General features: G+C 44.2%; 1 protein-coding gene and 1 non-coding gene across 2 annotated transcripts in view; both read left to right on the top strand.

Annotated features, from left to right (window-relative positions):
* The first annotated feature begins 341 nt into the window (after positions 1–341).
* Positions 342–20,317, top strand: part of ZNF3 (zinc finger protein 3) — a 64,743-nt gene continuing 44,767 nt past the window's right edge. The window contains exons 1-6 of the mRNA XM_029946882.1: positions 342–466; positions 9,665–10,177; positions 10,426–10,579; positions 12,740–12,831; positions 13,108–13,234; positions 15,454–16,291. Of these exons, the coding sequence (XP_029802742.1) occupies positions 9,752–10,177; positions 10,426–10,579; positions 12,740–12,831; positions 13,108–13,234; positions 15,454–16,291 (1,637 nt within the window). The 5' untranslated portion in view covers positions 342–466; positions 9,665–9,751. The remainder of the gene's footprint in view (positions 467–9,664; positions 10,178–10,425; positions 10,580–12,739; positions 12,832–13,107; positions 13,235–15,453; positions 16,292–20,317) is intronic.
* Positions 6,216–6,319, top strand: LOC115300538. Its single transcript, XR_003912708.1, has one exon. It is a non-coding gene; the product is annotated as a U6 spliceosomal RNA (small nuclear RNA).

Raw genomic sequence — 20,317 nt, 5'->3', positions numbered from 1 at the left:
AATTATTATTGCTTAATAATAACTATAATTACTACAATGACTGCCTGAAATGGAAAGGACAGGAGAGGAATCGAATTATCATATGGATTGGTGTCTCAGCTGGATGTCTGTGTCTCGTAAGCCTGAACCTTAACCCCGGGTCCGTTCTCCGCGTTAATTCCCAGCGTACAAGCAGAGCGCGGTCACCTTAAGACTGGAGGCTTGAGCACACAGGGCGCGAGAGGGGGATCCAGTCATTCGGGAATCGAGATGCAAAATCCTCCTGCGCTCCTAGAGGGGACCCGGAAGCGCAGCTCAGTCCCGGAAGGCGAGATGCTGACACACTTCCGGCCTTTGTGACTCATTGTGTCTGTGTCGAGGCGTCGGGAGGGCCTAGGTCCGTGTGCAGCGCCCTTCGGCCGGCCTGAGCCCCAGAGTCAGCTCCCCATTCTCGCCCAGCGCCCCCAGGCCGCTCCCGGGGCTCACGGTGAGACTTGGGGCCGGCCTCTGGGGAGGGCGGGCGGGGCCGCAGGGTGTGTGCGTGAGGGTGGGCTCTGCAGCTGCGGCCCCGGGGTCCCCTCCAGGCCGCCCGGGCGGAGTGTGGAGAGAGTCCAAGCCCCTGTCCTCCCCTGGCCCGGCGGTTGGAAGCGCCGTTCCCTGGGAGACGTCCCGCCCTGCCCCGGGTCCAGGCGGGGAGGGGGCGAGGGTCTCGTGGCCGGGGGTACCCGGAGCCCTGGGGAGAAACCGTCTGCGGGCCCCTTCCAGACCCCTCGCCCGCAATGTCGTCATCGTCCTTTGACGTTTCTGAGAACCGGGTCGCGAGCGAGCCGACCCCTATCTGATTTTACTGCACGTCCTTCGTCGCCATTTGCTTTGATTCCAGTGAGAGTTTTTTTTTTTTTCTTTTCGGGGTCCTTCAGCACCTCGAGGTGAAAAATGCAGAAGGCTGAGTAATTAACACATTTTGAGGTGCCGCTTACGTGTTTCCAGATCACCTGCCTCTCACCCCACCCTCGAGAGGTGACTAAAGAGCATTGGAAGCTTAGAGTGGATAAAGACGTGGTTCGGATGTGGTAGAGATTTTGTACATCCCATTTTCTCTTTTTTTCTAAAGTCTTTTGAAGACTTTAGAAGTGGTGTGTCTGGAAGATTACTGGGCTTCACCCCGCTCCCTCCGTTCTGGGTACTTAACTCTGCTTGTCTTAGAGTGGGTGAAGAAGAGTGAAGGGAATTTGTGGAAATCGCACCAGGCCAGTAGGAGGCTGATTGCCCGAGTGACCTTGGATAACGCAGGACTCTTCTCCAGCTCTCAGTTTTGTCATCAATAAAATTAACTCGATTTTCTCAAAAGGTCTTCCCACTTTCAAATTATTTGATTTGCTCAATGCAGTCGGAAAAAAAAAATCAGCTACGGTTTGGCCTGACACTGCGCCCCTCCCCTCCCTTTCCTGCTGTGGCTCCAGGACACAATAAGGTACTTTGATTATAGAGAGTGGCTGTTACATGGCCTGGGACCAAAGAAAGCATTTATTGTACAGGCCAGTGCTAGGCGGATTTGAGGTGGTCAGTAAATACTCATTGAATTGAATTGTGGAGAATTCATTGTAACCAGATCAACAAAGTACTGTTAGTATATATGCCGGCCATATGTGGAGAAATCGTTTTATTACAAAGGGAACCATAAGGATAATTTGCCCCAGAATGTGTCTCCAAGTTTATATTGTCTCTGAATTACTGTGCAAGATACCCATTCATTAATTCAGGCAGTTTTCCCTAGTCTTAAAGTACCAACAAGGAAGCTAGCTGCTTCATATACATAGTCTTTTGCTGATTTTCTACTTGATGTAAACATTAAGGTTTTTTTCTAACTTTATATTGCATTTCAATACAGGTGAGTGCTATATTAAATTCACCTTTTCATTCTGAGGTAGTATTTGTATTCTTTGGGTAGCTGGCTTTCTTTTAAAGGGAGCTTTTTCATATTAAAAAAAAAAAAAAAGTTTAAGGCACCCAGGTGGCTCATTGGGTTGATCGACTGACTCTTGATTTCAGCTCAGATCATGATCCGAGGGTTGTGGGATCGAACCCCGCAAGGAGCCCCACATCAGGCTTCATACTGAACATGGAGCCTGCTTAAGATCCTCTCTCCCTCTGCCACTCTTCCCTGTGCAGGCGTGCGCCCTCACCCTCTCTCACAAAGAAAAGAAAAGAAAATACGAGGTGCCTGTGTGTCTCAGTTGGTTAAGCATCTGATTTTGGCGCAGGTCACGATCTTAGGGTTCCTGAGTTCAAGCCCCGGGTTGTGCTCTTTGCTGTCAGCACAGAGCCCTGCTTCAGATCCTCTGTCTCCCTCCCTATCTGTCCCTCTGCACACGCGTGCTTCTCTCTCTCTCTCTCAAAAATATTTAAAAAAATAAATAAATAAATTTTTAACTCTGTTCAAAAAGGGGAAGGGAGGGTGCTGTTTGTTTAAACTTTCAAGACTATGCTCTGGAAGAGATAACTGGCCTGCTTAGAAAATAGCCTTTATTCATGAATAAACCGAGCTTGTAACTCCAAGCCCTTTTTGTAAGAAAATCGTTGGTATTTCTCCTTGGTGAGAACCAGTGGCTGGGGGTAATCTTATCTAAATCAGATAGGGTGTCAGTGTTTTTCAGCTCAGAGGGACCCCAGAGGTAGTGTTCTGCTCCCCTCCCCCATTTGACAGATAAGGATACCGAGTGTCAGAGGAGTTGAATAACTCGCTCAGGGATGTATCTTATTTGTGGGAGACTAGAAGTTAGGTATTCCAACCTGTGCCACTTTCACTGTTACAGGAATTCTCCTGTTGCTTAATGTTTTAAGCAGGCTGAAAATTGGAAAGTACAGTCATAGCCCTTAAGTTTGTGGAAAACAATTATGGTACACAATTCTGCCTACTGAATGCTGATACTTTCAAAGTGCTTTATATATATTAACTCGTGTAAGCATCACAACAACTTTGTGAGGAAAATAATGTGTTTTTTTATTCCCATTGCACAAATGCAGAGACATATTAACTTACCTAAAATGATTAGCTGGTAAGCGGCAGGGTAGCTTATTGAAGCTTTTCCAAGTAGCTTCTGGGGCTAATTTGAGGTCCATACTGGGTGCTGTATGAGTGAGCAAAAAAATATCATGTTGTAATTTCAATCAAGTATTTTTTTTAATGTTTTTAATTTATTTGAGAGAGACCGCGCAAGCAGGGGAGGGTCAGAGAGAGAGGGAGACGCAGAATCTGAAGCAGGCTCCAGGCTCTGAGCTAGCTGTCAGCACAGAGCCCAACGCGGGGCTCGAACCCACGAACCGTGAGATCATGACCTGAGTTGAAGCCAAACACCCAACTGACTGAGCCACCCAGGCACCCCAAAATCAGTTCTAAAGAAGTATTTGGGGGCACCTGGCTGGCTCAGTCAGGGAAGTGTCCGGCTTCGACTCAGGTCATGATCTCATGGATTGTGGGTTCGAGCCCCGCATCGGGCTCTGCTGACACTTAGTTCAGAGCCTGGAGCCTGCTTCCGGTTCTGTGTCTCCCTCTCTCTCTGACCCTCCCCTGCTCGCACTGTCTCTCTCTGTCTCTCAAAAATAAATTAAATAAATTTAAAAATTAAAAAAACAACCTGATGTTTGCAAGAAATCCTACTAAGTGGCGTAAGAGGTACAGAGAAGCATATGCTGGGGCACTTGGCTGGCTCAGTTGGTGGAGCCTGTGACTCTTGATCTCTGAGTGGTGGGTTCAAGCCCCGCAGTGGGCATAGAGCTTACTTATAAAATAACAATTAAAAAAAATGAAGAAACCCACTTTAGCATTAGTCCAGTTGAGGAGGAAGGCATGAACACTTAAATTACAGAGAAAGAAATATAACTTCCATAGCAGATGCTTGACAGAGCATTTGGGCTAGAAGTTTAGAGAGAGGAGAAAACTCTCTGTTTGCTCAGATCATCTGAGAAACCCAAAATAAAGCCAACCCTTCTCACTGTTGTGCTCTTGTGGCTTTTCTCTTTCCCTGAGTGGGAGCAGAAATGTTGAGGGATGGGGAAAAGGGCCTTTCATAATTGGGGATGTGCCCATGCCCTCATCTCTGCCCCTTTGGGTCTCACTAACTCCTCAGTTTCTTCTTGAGTCTCACTGACCCAAGAAACATCCCATTTTTTTTTCTTTTCCCCAAGCAAACCATTTGCCCAATGTAGGGCTTGAACTCACAACCCCGAGATCAGGAGTCACATGCTCCACCACCTGAGCCAGTCGGGTGCCCCAAGAAGTATCCCAGTCTATAAAACTCTGGCCTAGGTGTGGGCACAAGATTGCTTTCCTTTAGTCTCCTTTATATAGCTGAGACAGGATAAATTTTTCATTAAAATATGAAAATTTTCTGGTGCTAGTCTAATTTCTGCACCAGTCCTGCTCAGTTGCCCCTGGTTAAATTTGAGACAATTCCTACTTGCGTCTCCTGCTGTGTCTCCTTAGCCACACAGCTCCCTGGTGAAAACAGGCAGAGGAGACCCAATCCTTGGAGGTGATCCTTCACGGGCACCTTCAGAGGCCTTTCCTCTGGGAAAGAATCTGTGTGCGCACAGCTCTTCCTTACCCCACATGTTGGGACAGAAAGTCTGGCATGATGGCTGGAGCTTGAACTGAGGGGTCCTAATACCAAATCCTGCCTCTACCCTTTAATTGCTGTTTGACCTTGGGTATGTTATTTAACATCACTAAGCCTTAGTTTTGTCATTGTAAAGTAAGATGATCATCTAGCTCCCTGCCAGGAGAATTCTGTAAAGTACTTAATATCTGTACGTGGAAACATTCAAGGAATATCAGTTCTTACTGTTCTGCCCCTGAATGTATGTTTTTGAACAGCGATGAGAAGCAAGTGGCATTTTAGCTAAGCTCTAAAGGATGCATAGGATTTGAACAGGCCAAGGAGACTGGGAGAGGAAGTCCCAGACATTGACTGTGTGTGAGAAAAGGATGGCGATCAGAATCCAAGGCATATTTAGGAGCTACCTCTTTTGTGGATGGAAAAGGTTCACGAGGGAGAGGGGAAGAAATTGATGCCAACAGTGAACCTGAGAGGAAACTGGGACCAGGTACTGGAGGTTGGTGACTGGAAAGCTGTGGAAGTTTAGGGGCACCTGGCTGGCACAGTTGGTTAAGCGTCCAACTTCAGCTCAGGCCATGATCTCATAGTCTGTGGCTTTGAGCCCTGTGTCGGGCTCTGTGCTTATAGCTTGGAGCCTGGAGCCTGCTTCACATTCTGTGTCTCCCTCTTTCTCCTTCTGCCTCTCCCCTGCTTATACTCAGCACAGAGCCCACTTTGGAACTTTTGTCTCCGTCTCTCTCTCTGCCTCCTTTCACACTCTCACTCTCAAAAATAAACATTTTTTAAAGAAAAAGAAAAGAGAAGGAAGAAAGAAAGCTATAGAGGTTTAGTAAGGTAGGAGTGAAGCAGGAAACCAAAGAAAGGAAGCCAGACCTGACAGAACTTCTCCCTAGTGCTTGGAAACTGAATGAAATTGAAGAAACTAAAGCTTATGGGAATTATTTGGCCTCTGGTTGAGAAGACGCTAGGCAAAAAAGTGATCCATTGGACTGCCTGTCTCAGCTGCCTGTTCCTGTGGGGGCAGCTTTCCTCCGGGGGTCTTGGCTCTTCCTGTGCCCTAGCTCCAGGCCTGCCTCTTCCCAGACGTGGCCTTGTTGACACATTGGTTACTTCCCTGGATCCTCTAGCACTGATACTGAAACCTCCTTAGAACAGTTGGCACCTTCTACTTTGTACTCTAATTCTTTGTGTAAAAATAGGAATCCTGCTTCTCATCTCTGTATCCCCCCCTCTCTAAGAGGACTTGGCATATTGTAGCCCTGGAGAGAGAGATGTTTAGGAAATTAGCCATAAGGATTTTACTAAGGCTTTTCTGAAGTTGAAAAATGTATTTACTGCAGCAAGGAGGATGAGGTGCAAAACCAGTCTGAAGGAAATCAGCAGAAGGGCTGGGGGATGGTTTGCACTGGACTTGACCAGCTTAACATCATTGGGGGAAAATGACTGAATTCCCCATTTCTTTTTATTTCTATGTCTGTAGAAAGCCTTTTTGAATGTAATGTTCTTTGTTGTTCTTAGAGTCTGCTACTTTAATAAGGATTTTGATTTTTCTAAGGACAAAAAAAGTAAGATTCTACCAACCCTGTGAGAAATCTCAGACTAAAATACTCGTCGCCAGTGCTCACTTCAGCAGCACGTGTGGTCAGATTGGAATGATGCCGAGATCAGCATGGCCCCTGCACAGGGATGACATGCAAAATGGTGATTTAAAAAAAAAAAAAGTCACCTCCCAGCTTTTTTGGGACACATTCGTATCTTTAAAAATTATTTATAAAAATTGTACATGTATTATTATACCAGCAATTTGTATAATAAAACAATTTGTTTAATTGTGCTATTGAAAAATATTGTGTATTTTTAAATATTTTTTATGTTTTTTTAATTTATTTTTTGAGAGACCGAGAGAGACAGCACAAGCAGGGGAGGGTTAGAGAGAGAGGGAGATACAGAATCTGAAGCAGCTCCAGGCTCTGAGCTAGCTGTCAGCACAGAGCTCGATGCGGGGCTCGAACCCACGAACCGTGAGATCATGACCTGGCTCAACCGACTGAGCCACACAGGCGCCCTAAAAATATTGTGCTTTAATTGTATGTGATCCCTTTTCTACCAGAATTCCCCAAAATTGTCTTAAATGAGAGCCATGTAATTAAAAATGCTTTCTAGCTTAAAGTTCCCGGCTTTGGATGATACAGCAATTGAATGCTCTATCTCTAAAACTTGAATTTGATGCAGTTTAGGAGAAAAAAGATGCCTCACAAAGATTTGTCAATTCAGATGGAAGAAATACATTGTCACTTCTGCTTAGTAACTCATGATTGGTCCTGTCCACCATGCAAAATTTTTGTTGTTGAAATTCAGCTAGTACATTTCCATTTTTCATTCCCTTAAATCATCTGTCCTTATAATCAAAAGGTGGCATGCCTGGCTGGCTCAGTCATTAGAGCATGATCTTGGGGGTTGTGAGTTCAAGCCACATGTTGGGCATAGAATCTACTTTTAAAAAACTCAAAGGGTCCCTGGGTGGTCTCTTCAGTTATGCCCCAGACGCTTGATTTCAGCTCAGGTCATGATTTCATGGTTTGTGGGATTGAGCCCCCGTGTCAAGCTTTGTACCACTGTCAGCTTGGAGCCTCCTTGGGATTTTCTCTCTTCCTCTCACCATGCCTTTATTTCTCAAAATAAATAAACTTTAAAAAAGAATCAAAGGTGTTTTAGGGTTTTTTTTTTTAAAGTTTTTTTAAGTTTACTTTGAGAGAAAGCAAGTGCACACACATGCAAGCAGGGGAAGAATGGCACTGATAAAGGGAGAGAGAATCCCAAGCAGCCTCCACACTGGCAGTGGTGCGGACCCTGACTCGGGGCTCAGTCCCATGAACTGTGGGATCATGACCTGAGCCAAATCAAGAGTCTGAAGCTTAACTGACTGAGTCACCCAGGCACCCCTGTTTTGGGTTTTTAAAAAACGGACTTTTGGGTCGCCTGGGTGGCCCAGTCGGTTAAGTTTCGGACTCTTGATTTCGGCTTAGGTTATGATACCACGGTGGGATCAAGCCCTGCACTCACAGCATGGAGCCTGCTTCGGATTCTCTCCCTGCCCCTCTCCTTGTGCACTCACTTGAGCGCTCTCTGTCCTCAAAATAAACATTAAAAAAAAAAAAAAAAGAAAAATCTTCTCCTTTAAAAACACAAAAACAGACTTTCAAGACCCGAAAGTTCTCCATTTGGAAGATTTTATGCAGTATAGAAAGTATTTACAAGTTTTTTAAATGTTACAGATGAGAAGGTTTGTCCAGGATACTTAGTATCATCTCTGGCAATTACAATTACATAACAGGGTTGTCCCCCCCTGCCCCCCATACACTTGTTTTTTAAAAGCAGCACCATGTCACTTAATGGTGTGTTTGATTAGATGGACATTAGTTCTTACCCACTAATCGGTGAGTAAAACCTTGTTTTAGAGAGAGGCTTCACCTGTGCCGTTTTCTTGTGCACATGTGTTTCCATTTGTATTTCTTTGAATTGTGTTTTTTCTGCTGGAGTCCTTAAGGTGCTTGGTTTTTTATTTTTCTTTTCTTTCTTTCCAGATGTAATTGACATATAAGATCCTATTAGTTACAGGTGTACAACATAATGGTTTGATATTTGGGCAAAACGATCACCACAATAAATCTAGTTAACATCTGTCAACCACAGTTAAAATGTTTTTTTCTTGTGATGACAGTTTTTAAGACCACTTAGCAACTTTGAAATATGCAGTACAGTGTTATTCACTGCAGTCACTGTGTTGTACATTATATTCCTATGATTTATTTATTTAAGACCCGGAAGTCTAAACCCTGTCTACCCAGTTTGCCTGCCCCTGTACTTGTCTCTTTTATGAAGGCAAGATTAGTTCAAGCTGGATAAAATAATCCATTATTCCACATAACTGGTCTCAGATAAACCGGGAAATATCACCGTACCTAGAAGTGAACAGTGAAATGAGGGAACTTTGTCAGCCCTCTGTGTGGAAGAGGGAGACTCCCACTTTTTCCTTGGGACGCACTCTATGACATGTGACAGTTCGGCATTTAACCAAAGGAAGGTGCTAATGTTAACTTGCAACATGCCATCTGTAAAATGGCACTCGCGGCTGTGTCTCCTTGCTAGGGCTGTTGTGTGTGGAAATAAGATGATGCGCGAACTGCTTGAAGCCTGGGACCTGGCACCCTGCCAACATGCAGCTCTGTCTGGGCCCCACGCTGTAGAAGCATGATGTCCTAACCCGCTGTCCTGGAGGTTAGGTGTTCAGACTCAGGGATACACCCTAAGGGTGGAATTGCCGGTTGGAGGTTTCTCTCTGCAAACTTTTTGTTTTTAAGATTTTATTTTTTGGGGCACCTGAGTGGCTAAGTCGATTAAGCATTCAGCTTCTGGCTTCGGCTTAGGTCATGATCTCACTGTTCGTGGGTTCGAGCCCCGCGTCGGGCTCTGTGCTGACAGCTAGCTCAGAACCTGGAGCCTACTTCGGATTCTGTATTTCCCTCTCTCTCTGACCCTCCCCTGCTCATGCTGTCTCTCTCTTGTCTCTCAAAAATAAATAAAAAACATAAAAAAAAAAATTTTTAATGATTTTGTTTTTTTTAAGGGTCGCCTAAGTGGCTCAGTTAGTTAAATGCCTGACTGTTGATTTTGGCTCAGGTCTGATCTCCATGGTTTGTGAGTTCAAGCCCCACCTCAGGCTCTGCACTGACAATGTAGAATCTGCTTGGGATTCTCTCTCTCTGTCTCTAAATAAATAAACTTAAAAATATATATTTTTTTAAGTAATCGCTGCACCCAACACGGACTCAAACTCATAACCCCAAGATAGAGTGTCACATACTCTACCGACTGAGCCAACCAGGCAGCCCTCTCTCTGCAAGCCTTAACATATAAAGTGACAGTGAAAACAGTGCAACTCTGGAGACTTTGTTTTTTCTTTGCTATTCAGAGACATCTTCAGTGCCTTGATGTACAGTCTTGTATGATGTGTTGACAGAGGTCACTTTTCATAAAGGTACTAATAATTTTGTTTACTATGTCAGGAACAATACCAAAACATATCAGAAAACATCTAGAATAGAAAGGAGAGCACAGACCCTATTTGGATCAAGTCAGCTCCCTGAGCCTGAATGATGACTGCAGAATCCAGGGAAGCCACAGGTCTGTCCCCACAGGCTGCCCAAGAGAAGGATGGTATCGTGATAGTGAAGGTAGAAGAGGAAGATGAAGAAGACCACATGTGGGGGCAGGATTCCAGCCTGCAGGAGACGCCTCCTCCCGACCCAGAGATTTTCCGCCAACGTTTCAGGCACTTCTGTTACCAGAACACTTTTGGGCCTCGAGAGGCTCTGAGTCGACTGAAGGAACTTTGTCATCAGTGGCTACGACCAGAGATAAACACCAAGGAGCAGATCCTGGAGCTGCTGGTACTGGAGCAGTTCCTCTCCATCCTGCCCAAGGAGCTCCAAGTCTGGCTGCAGGAGTACCGTCCTGATAGTGGGGAGGAGGCCGTGACCCTTCTGGAAGATTTGGAGCTTGATTTGTCAGGACAGCAGGTAAGGAGAGGGTGGAACCTATTCTGTGTAAGCAGCACTTGGGCTGTAAACCTGGAGCAAAGGGAGAGTTGCAGTTTGAAGCTGGCACTGGTGGTCTTTGTGGCAGTTATTCTTTCTGCTCCACTCGGATGCTAAGAGGTGCTCTGGCCTCCTTCCCCTGCACCCACTCGCTATACATACCACCTTTTTGTTTGTTGAAACTTCTGTTTAAAAAGTGATTTACCCACAAGTCCACTGTTTGTCCTCAGGTCCCAGGTCAAGTTCATGGGCCTGAGATGCTTGCCAGAGGGATGGTGCCCCTGGACCCAGTACAGGAGTCCTCGAGCTTTGACCTTCATCATGAGGCCACCCAGTCCCATTTCAAGCATTCATCTCGGAAGCCTCGCCTCTTGCAGTCACGGGGTAAGAAGCAAGGTTTCATGTGGGGGAAAGCAAACGGTCTGGGGTGGGAGTGCCCGCTCTGTGTTGCTGAGGGCCTGTAATAAAAATTTTTTTAAACATGCTTTGTTTTTTTTTTTTTAATCATTACACATTTTTGTCATTATTACTAAATATTGGGCGAAACAAAACTTACAGCTCAACCTTAAGAATTAATGTTACTAGAAAAAAAAAGAGTTAATGTTACTGAGAAGGTAAATAAAATGTGTGTCATGAACTGGGGTGGACATTACATTATTCTTGGAATGGTTAGCATTCTGTATGTCCAGCAGATATTTTTACAGGAAAGTGCTGGGAAGAGGTAATATATTTCCAGCCTAGGTTTTGAAACACTTGTAAATGTCTTAAGTTGCCTTGAAAAGGATCATTTTTTAAAATTCGTTTTATGGGGCACCTGGGTGGCTCAGTCGGTTAAGCATCCGACTTCAGCTCAGGTCATGATTTCATACTTTGTGAGTTTGAATCCCATGTCAGGCTCTGTGCTGACAGCTCAGAGCCTGGAGCCTGCTTCAGATTCTGTGTCTCCTCCTCTCTCTGCCCCTCCCGTGCTCATGCTCTGTGTGTCTTTGTCTCTCAATAATAAATCTTAAAAAATTAAAAATAAAATTAAGTAAAAAGTAAAATTCATTTTATTTAAAATGTATAAGAATGTTGTATAACATCTTTTTCTAGGTTCCAAAATTTCACACAGGAAAAGATAGAAAAAATATTTTGGTTTTTTGTGAGGAACATGAAGAAAAAAATTATTTCAGGGTCATATAAATAAAAATCAGTTTAAAATTTTTTTTCCTTGAGAGAAATATTAATGTCTTTATCCAATTTAAAAATCAAAGTAGGTACATGGAACATCTCTAAAAACAATAATACACTAAAAGTCTGGTTGTTCGAGAAGAGTTGGTAAAGACACGTTTCTCATCTAATGCGTTTATTTGTGATGGCATTTAAGGCGCGACTATTCGAGCTTCAGGAAGCTCTTCTCTGTGCTGGAGAAATCCATGTAACTCAGTGCACTGTGATGTTTGATCCACCACTGTCCATCTGGTCTCAAACATGTCCTTTCTAGGGGTTGCGATGTCTCTCCACACTTGACAAGTGGGAAATCAGAAAATTGAAGAGAGTATTTTTAGTTTTAAGTGCCAGATTAGGGCTTTCTGTCCCTGGAGTAGCAGCTTTAGAGGCCTGACACCTACTATTGATACTTAGTAAATAGATCTTCAGGGAATTCAGCATTTACATTTATCCTCAATTCCCTCTTGGCACTACCCCTCCTCTAGAGTCTTCCTAATTCTCAGAAGGTTGTCTTCTAGTCCTGTGGTCTGAAATAGTTACAGAATTTAGTAATTCAGTTTCAAATTCATTTCTCTTCTATCTTTGCAGCTCAGTAATATCATCTGTTTATCCACTAACACTTCCAAATCTCATCTTGGCAACAGAAGATTTTAAATTTGCACTTTAGAAATTTGTGTAGTTGTTCTTAACACATTGCAGTTAGTGTGATCATCTGATCAATGTCTTGTATTAGATCAGTGTCAACCCACACTTTTATATACTTGTAAATGTCTCGTCGACATTTGAACCATGTATATGTTTTATCAGAAAACCGTGGCTAAGAGAGGGAGGAAAGTAGAAGCACAAAAAATGACCAGAAAAGACTCCCTTGGTGCCTTGCGTTCCAAGACATACTACAAAAGATTGTTAGCACTCATGTTAATATTTTTCACAACGCAATAAAATTCTGATCCTCTGGTTCCTTGGACTACAGAAAATTGTAGCCAAACTTGAATCACAGACTGAATGACCCACATCCATAATTGAGAATAGGAAGCTGGCTCTGCCATTCTTAACCGTGTGACGTTAGACAAGTCATTTACCCCCTCAGGACTTGGATTCCCCCTCATAAACCAAAGGGATTGGACCCAGTGATTTTAAGGGCCCTTTTATGATGCCTTGTGACTCATGCCTGAAAGTCTTTTTCTTTGTTAGACTCTCTCTTGTTAACTATTCTGTAGTTAAACACTGAACATTGAACATGCAGGTGTAGGAAAGGGAGTGCCCCGGACCCTTCTTGGAGGGGAGGCCCAGCGCAGAGCTGGTTTCACTCACAGCTCCTTTCTCCTCCCTCAGCTCTACCTGCCACCCACGTTGCTGCCCCTCATCACGAGGGGAGTCCCAGAGACCAGGCGATGGCATCTGCACTATTCACGGCAGATTCCCAGGTGAGCTGTGGGCCCCTCTGCCCTCCTGAGACCCTCATTCTGCCTCTCTTCCTGGTGCTTTCTTAGCTTTCTTCTCCCAGGACACAATCTTGATGCCCCTAACCACAGAGTAGCCCCAATTCCCCCAATCCCATCCACCAGAGCCTTATGGTCACTTTTTCTTTCCCAGCATCCTATAGGTTTGCATTCAGTCCTGTCCCCCAAATCCAGGTTTGGGTGATGGGATTGTCCCTGAGCTTTGGGGGAACTGAGTGTGGGGCTCTCATATTATTTCAGGCAATGGTGAAGATCGAGGACATGGCCGTGTCCCTCATCCTGGAGGAATGGGGATGTCAGAACCTGGCTCGGAGGAATCTCAATAGGGACAACAGGCAGGAGAATTATGGGAATGTGTTTTTCCAGGGTAAGACTAATGCAGGATTATTGTCTAAGATTGTTTTGCATCTTTTTTTGTTAGTTGTGGGATCTCTGATGTGGTCAGTTGAGAGTTGACAAGGATTGAGAAACTACTGAGCCCCCTTTTTTTAAGTTAAGAGAAGGAGCATGATTGTGTTCATTTAGCCCCCAAAGCCGAATACTGTGATTCCCTGGTTCCAAGTGGATTTTTTACCTTTTGGTAGTTTTTGCTGTTAGAAATCAGAAATACTCTGTGTTCTGAGTCCTCAGCTGTTCAACCACTCTGATCCTAGGATTATTCTCTGGTCCCTTTGGGTTGCAGTGTAGGTGCCTCTGTCAACGGGGTAGAATCTGTATTTCCTGTTAGGTTCAGTGAGACCTGATCGTCAGTCTAATCATAATATAGGACCATATTCCCGGACTTACCAAGCATCCTCCCCTGAGCTTTCTATCTTTTTCCATTCTGCAAGCACAGCTCCACAACAGCTTTGTGTAATTCATGAACTTGTTACCTGTTACCCTCCTTATGATTAGGATTCCCAGTTTCCAAACCTAATGTTCGTCTTCTGTGGAGAGATCTGTTCCTGAACGAGTAGTAAGAACAAAAAGTTCTAAGAGACATCATCCAGATAAGTCAAGGTGATATAATTGACAAACATTTCCATATGTCCCTGCAAGACCTCAAGCCCTGGAAGACAGTACATGAAAGCAGCTCCCAAATAAATAGTCTCATGGAAGGTCCACGGTGAGACTTCTGCCTGCGGGAGGGGGGACGGGGTGTCATTGAAGGGAACTGAAGAAGGAACCTCAGGTTTTGTCTTGATCATAGATATAACTGGGTGATCATTTCCTGGTTAAATCAAAGAACTGATCTGTGTTTATGAGCAGGGTGTTACCTACCCTGCGATAACTTCAAAAAACAAACAAAAATTGAGTACAGTCTGGAAATTATCCAGATAACTAAGGACTTTGGCTTGGAATTAAAAGAAGTGAATCAATTCCCTGTTCCTTATGAGTAGTTCAGTATTCATGGCGATTTAATCACTAAAGTCAGAGGTTGGTACTTTTCAACTCTCTAATTTCTTTCGGAGGCCTGTTTGGGATAGTGCAGACCCACTTGGAAAGGATTCTTAAAGCCTGAGTAAATAAAGAATAGGGTTGAGATATCTGGGGTTTTCCCTAGGTGAATATAGATGTGTATGTATGTATGTATATGTGTGTGTGTGTGTGTGTATGTTTGTGTGTATATGTATATATATATACACATATATGTAAGTGTAAATATATTTAAATATATATAGTAGTACATGTTTATTGAACAGTTTTCAATCTCTATTTGCAAATAATGACACACAGAGTTTAGCAGTTTATAATAAAGTCTATTCCAGTGTTTCAGTGTGCTGGTTGCTACCCAAGAGGATCAGCTTCGCATTCGTAAACCTTTGGTTTTTTATGTTATCTCCATCATGGGCCCTATCCAGAATTGTTTTCAGTTTCTTTTCAGTTCTGTTATTCTCAGTGGTCTGTCAGTGAAGGTTCTAGTTAGTTTATTAATCCCCCAGCCAGCTTCTTCACCCTCATCTCCGATACTTGAGCTCTGATAACTCTGCGCAGCTCTCGCTGGAGGAGATACACTCCTGTGTCTAAAGGCCCACGTAACCTGCCAGGTTCAGAGCGCCTTGGTTTGTCTGTTAACCATGAACTTGTAAAAAGCTCACAGAATTGGAGGAGTATTCACTTTTCTTTTATTAACTATGTATATGCCTTTCTTTGTGCTAATACCACTTACTGTTTTCTAGGAGAGACCTGTCCATTCTCTTTTTTCAAATTCATACTTAATATTAGAAGTGAAATATTTTTCTAAACATATATTCCTTCAAATTAATTATGGAATGACCAGTCATAAAACTGGAAATGGTGACCTCCTGCATTCCTCATCCCTTTCTTCCCTAACTGGTCCTGCTCCCTCTGCTCTTCCCGGGTGCACACTACCATGCTCTCAGCACGGTCCCCCTGCTGTCCTTCCACGGGGTCTGCCCTCTCCTCCCCCAACTTGGCTCCCCATTGTCCCTATTCTCTTCCCGTTTTTCTCCAATTTCATCCCCAGTGGATACTATGAGACCACTTCACAGGCATGTAGAAGCTTCTTGGAGAACAATGTCACTTGATTGATTACCCCACATGTTGAGAAGAAAATGGTGCTATTTGTATTTTCTGTTGTGTCAGGTTGTGAAAAGAGGAACGAGAGTGAGGAGTCAGCCTCAAAGGCTGAAACCACAGAAGACTCAGCATCACGTGGGGAGACAACAGGAAGATTCCAGAAAGATTTTGCAGAAAAACGTGAACAGCAGAGCAGAATAGTAGAAAAGCAGCAGAAAAACCCTGAGGAAAAAACCAGGAGAGAAAAGAAAGATTCAGGGCCAGCTACAGTCAAGGAAAAAAAACCCACCACGGGAGAGAGAGGTCCAAGGGAGAAGGGCAAAGGTTTGGGAAGAAGCTTTAGTCTGAGTTCAAACTTTAATGCCCCCGAAGAGGTTCCGACAGGAACGAAGTCCCACAGATGTGATGAATGTGGTAAATGCTTCACAAGGAGTTCAAGCCTTATTCGCCATAAAATAATCCACACTGGAGAAAAGCCCTATGAATGTAGCGAGTGTGGGAAAGCCTTCAGTCTTAACTCAAATCTTGTCCTGCATCAGAGAATCCACACAGGAGAGAAGCCTCATGAATGTAATGAGTGTGGCAAAGCCTTCAGTCACAGTTCAAATCTCATTCTCCATCAACGGATCCACTCTGGAGAGAAACCTTATGAATGTAACGAGTGTGGGAAGGCCTTCAGCCAGAGCTCAGACCTTACTAAACATCAGCGGATCCACACAGGGGAGAAACCCTATGAATGTAGTGAGTGCGGAAAAGCTTTCAACCGAAACTCATACCTTATCTTGCACCGGAGAATTCACACGCGAGAAAAGCCGTACAAATGCACCAAGTGCGGCAAGGCCTTCACCCGGAGCTCAACCCTCACTCTGCACCACAGAATCCACACCAGAGAGCGAGCCCCTGAGTACAGCCCTGCCTCCCTTGATGCCTTTGGAGCATTCCTGAAAAGCTGTGTGTAAGACAAGAAGTAGTCAAGCCATTTCCCCTTCTGTTTCCAGAATTACCTTAGGGACGTGTGCCCACGGAGGGGAAAAAAAGGCAGCCTCAACAGATTAAAAGGAAAAGTCATACTTAAGGATCCTTGTAGCTACATCAGCAGTGTTCTCTGCCTTTGCATCGTCTGTGGGCATGTAATCCCTCCACACAGCCCCTGCCGGGGAAAGCTAGTCACATGGAGAATCCTCACGATACTTCCTTACAAGATGAAAGCACACATCACGGCAAAACCTCAAGCTTTTCAGTAATGAGGATACCTTTTAAGGCGCTCTCGGCCTCAGCAACCACATACAGAATTGAAAGATTAAGATTGGCCCCGTGAAAACGATACTGAGGTTTAAAGCTGCTTGCTGCAACAAACCTTACTTGGCCAGCATCTTGTTATCCCTTATTTCTCAAAGAAGAGGAACAGTTGAAACAAAAACTGCATGGGGACATGCTGCTGAAACTAGTTCTAGAGACAATTGTTATATATGTGATCACTGGTAGCCTGCCAAAGCTATAGAAATCTAGGACTGTGCTGATCGGTATCAAACCAAAGATTTCTGGCTCTTCCTGAGTGAGGGTACACGCACCAGTCTACGGTTCCAAAGGACTGCAACAAATGTAGATGGCTCTATCCTCATCACTGAGATAAATCCTGCTGAAATGGCAACAATGATTCAAAACCCTGCTCTCCCTTCTCGAAATCCCTAAAGCACTATGGCACTCCTAAATGCATTTCTCCACAAGCTAGCACTTGATTGTATACTGTCTTTTAATCCTCCATTGTTCCGTGTATGAAAGTTTTCATCACCACTCCCCCACCCCCGGCAAAAAGATGCTTCGATCGCCAGGGGATATATTTACATCCCCATCAGCACTGTACACAGTGCTGAACACCTAAGACGCACTCATTATACCTGACTTCTAACAGGACTTTTTATGCTTATGATAAAGCCTGTGCGATTCATGAGTACCTGAAGTATGGTAGCCTGGCCCAACTTTTGAAGAGGACCTTCAGCATTCAAGGCATGCGAAAGCTCTGGGGTCTGATACTGTTTTTATCCTGAATATAAAAGATAGGCACTGGCCAGCTGCCTGCATAGACTCTTCCTAAACACAAATCTGTGAGTAAATACCATGGAATGTCAGAATGACTATCGTTCTCATCTTAAAAATAGGAACATTTACTAAGGCCATTTTTTGACATCTTTCTGTCGCACAAGATCTTAGCCAGAATTCTATTTAGTCAGCTGATCATTTAGGCACTTTCTGACTCAATTGTAACTAAAAAATATAGTTCAGACGCTGTAATTTTGATTGATTTTCAGAAAAAGGAGACACATAGAGTACATCCCCCATACACACACACACACACACACACTTTCCAGAAGCTTTGCAAAAGCATTTGATATTGTTAGCTGGAAATTACCAAACAAGTTTGCTCTGAGGAGCTCACCAACAAGCTGAGACGTGTTTGGGTGTATCATAGTTGAACTGCATGGTGTCTTTTCTGTTTCTCATCCCTGAAGACTGAGATCAGGTTCTGAAACTCATCTGTTCCATCATCTGTGCAGGAAGAAGCAGTTGACTGCCTAGAAGCTAATGGCAGATGGTTTTCAGATACACATACAGGAGACCCAGGTAGCATGGGCTACATCGACAGTCCTCAGGGACTTGGGTAGAGATTACTCTGCTCCTGAGAGCATGCAAATGATGGTGGACAGCCCTGCAGGAATTTAGAAACAGACTAAGAGCAGACCTGAAGACTCCCCCTCATGGGAGAACCCCACATAGAGTTTGAGGTTTTCCATCAAGAAACAACTAAAACACTGTTCGGTGACCAACAGCTAAAGCCTGGGAGACAGCATGGCTGTATGGGGAACCAGTGAGGTGGGGACAGCTGTGGCCTCAGCTCCAGACCAAACTAAAAATTCTGCCCAGCAGGAATTCTTTGGCCTCTCTGTAGAGCTGGGACTGACCACAGCTCCCCTGTAGCTTCTAAGCAGTCCTGTCAGTGTCGCATGAGGAAGCTTCAAGGAAGTCCACTGGTGACCAGACTATTTCAGTCCGTCCAGTTTCAGACTAACAAAAGAGATACTCCAGAGGAGTATGCCTACGTAGCTTTTTATAGTCAGTGAAGGTGGAAGAAGTGCTTTTAAGGTTTTCTTCAGAGAGGAAGCCACAGTGGAGGCTTCATGGCTGGTGCTCGTCAGCAAAGACTTGCCCCTGGGGAGCACCTTGAGCAGCGAGCCGCTTGACCCCAGCCACTGATCAGAGCACTGGCTGTTCTGGAAAGGGAACGAATTTCGGTTGGTTCCACGTTGGCCCCTTTTTCCCCCTTTTTTTAGCCACAACTCCATGCTGATGTTGCCATCGCTTTGGGGGTTTTTTGAAAAGGAAAGTTCAGTCCAGCCTGGGCCCCCGTATTTCTCTTCTGTGCTGACCATGGCGGAGCCGCAGCCGTTGCCTCACATCTTCAGCAGACACACTTCTGAAAGCAGCCATTTGAAAATGCATTTTTTGCGGGTGGGGGTGGAACAGGCTATGGCTATTTATGAAAACCTTTCACATCGGTCTGTTTATCAGCTGCTCGGTGCAGAGTATAATTGGGTCACAGAAAGGCTCACCACATCTCATTAGTGTGTCAGGACACTCAAGTTCTTGACTGGCTAAAGCCTGTTTACAGTTTAAGTACACCATAGTTAACCATTAGGATGCTAGTTGACCTGATGGAAGTTTTTGAAGGGTTTTTAAATATACCTGCCAGGGAGACAAGTAAAATTCTTCAGATTGTGGGGGAATTTGTGTGCCACCTGGCAGGCAAGACTCCAGCCTGAAAATACAGATCTCTGAGGCACCTTGATATGTAAGACACTTGGTGTTTGATTAAAGGCATAAAAGTCAAACTGTGCTAAATGTGTACAGACAGCCCGTTGCATTTGATATGTGAGACCATTGACATCTTACATATATCAGAAAACTCATTCCAGAAAAGAACCTTGGGAATGTGATAAATAATGGCAAAGCCTTTCATCACATCTCGGCCCTTAGCATCCAAAAGCTTACACTGTAAATAAACTTTATTAATATTGTATGTGAGGAAAACTTTCATGTATACCACTCGTTGGCTTTGGACAGAAAATAATGAATTCCGTCAGTACGTTCCAATCATGTAATGAATTTCAGAAACACTGCAGAGCTGAAGCTTGATCTTAACTCCAGAGGATCCTCAGAAGAAGAAGAAAAAATGTGGGGAAATGCTAAAAAGAAGGCAAAAATCGTTAAAGAATTATGTACTTCTATATATTTTGTATGACCACAGTGTCAGTGTCTGTGTTTTGTACCTTCAACCTGGGTTGTTCTTTGTTTCCCCTGTAAACAGATAATGTATTTCATTTTAATCTATTTGACAGAACACATCACTCCAAAAGAGCAAACTTCTGGAGTGAATAGAGAAGGAGTTGATGGGGTTATAGACAAAAAGTCGGTTTACAGAATGGAGGAGGGGGAAGAGGAGAGAAAACCTTAAAAGAGTTTGGTGCTCACCAAATCAGAAGAAGAGATTAGTAGATCCCTTAGGAGAGACAGGTTAATAGGGCTCTAAAATGGAACAGTTCCTATAAACATCGACAGCTTCCTGTGCATTTACTCTTCAAAGCCAGGAAGTGAACCTCTTAGCTGCCAGCTCACCATTTCAGTCGAAGAAAATGGGTTCTCTGAGTTTGTGAAGTGGGGGAAGAGGGGCTTCTCCAGGAATTGAGAGTAGGGAGTGCACTGGAAAGGCCCAGTGGGACCCCTTAACCTGACCTGCTTGTGTAAACCATGGTCCTGCTTTGCCCACTAACTCTATTCTTTATGCTTAGGCAATTCGGGTTAACAACGCCAGGATGGGCTCTTTCCTGGAAAATAGGCACAAATGCATCCAGTTCCAGGCATGGCAGGAAGTTTT

Source organism: Suricata suricatta, chromosome 8 (genome assembly GCF_006229205.1).
Source record: "Suricata suricatta isolate VVHF042 chromosome 8, meerkat_22Aug2017_6uvM2_HiC, whole genome shotgun sequence".
Taxonomy (NCBI): Eukaryota; Metazoa; Chordata; class Mammalia; order Carnivora; family Herpestidae; genus Suricata; species Suricata suricatta.
The sequence above is the reverse complement of the archived record's forward strand: the minus strand, read 5'-3'. Positions and strand labels throughout refer to the sequence as shown.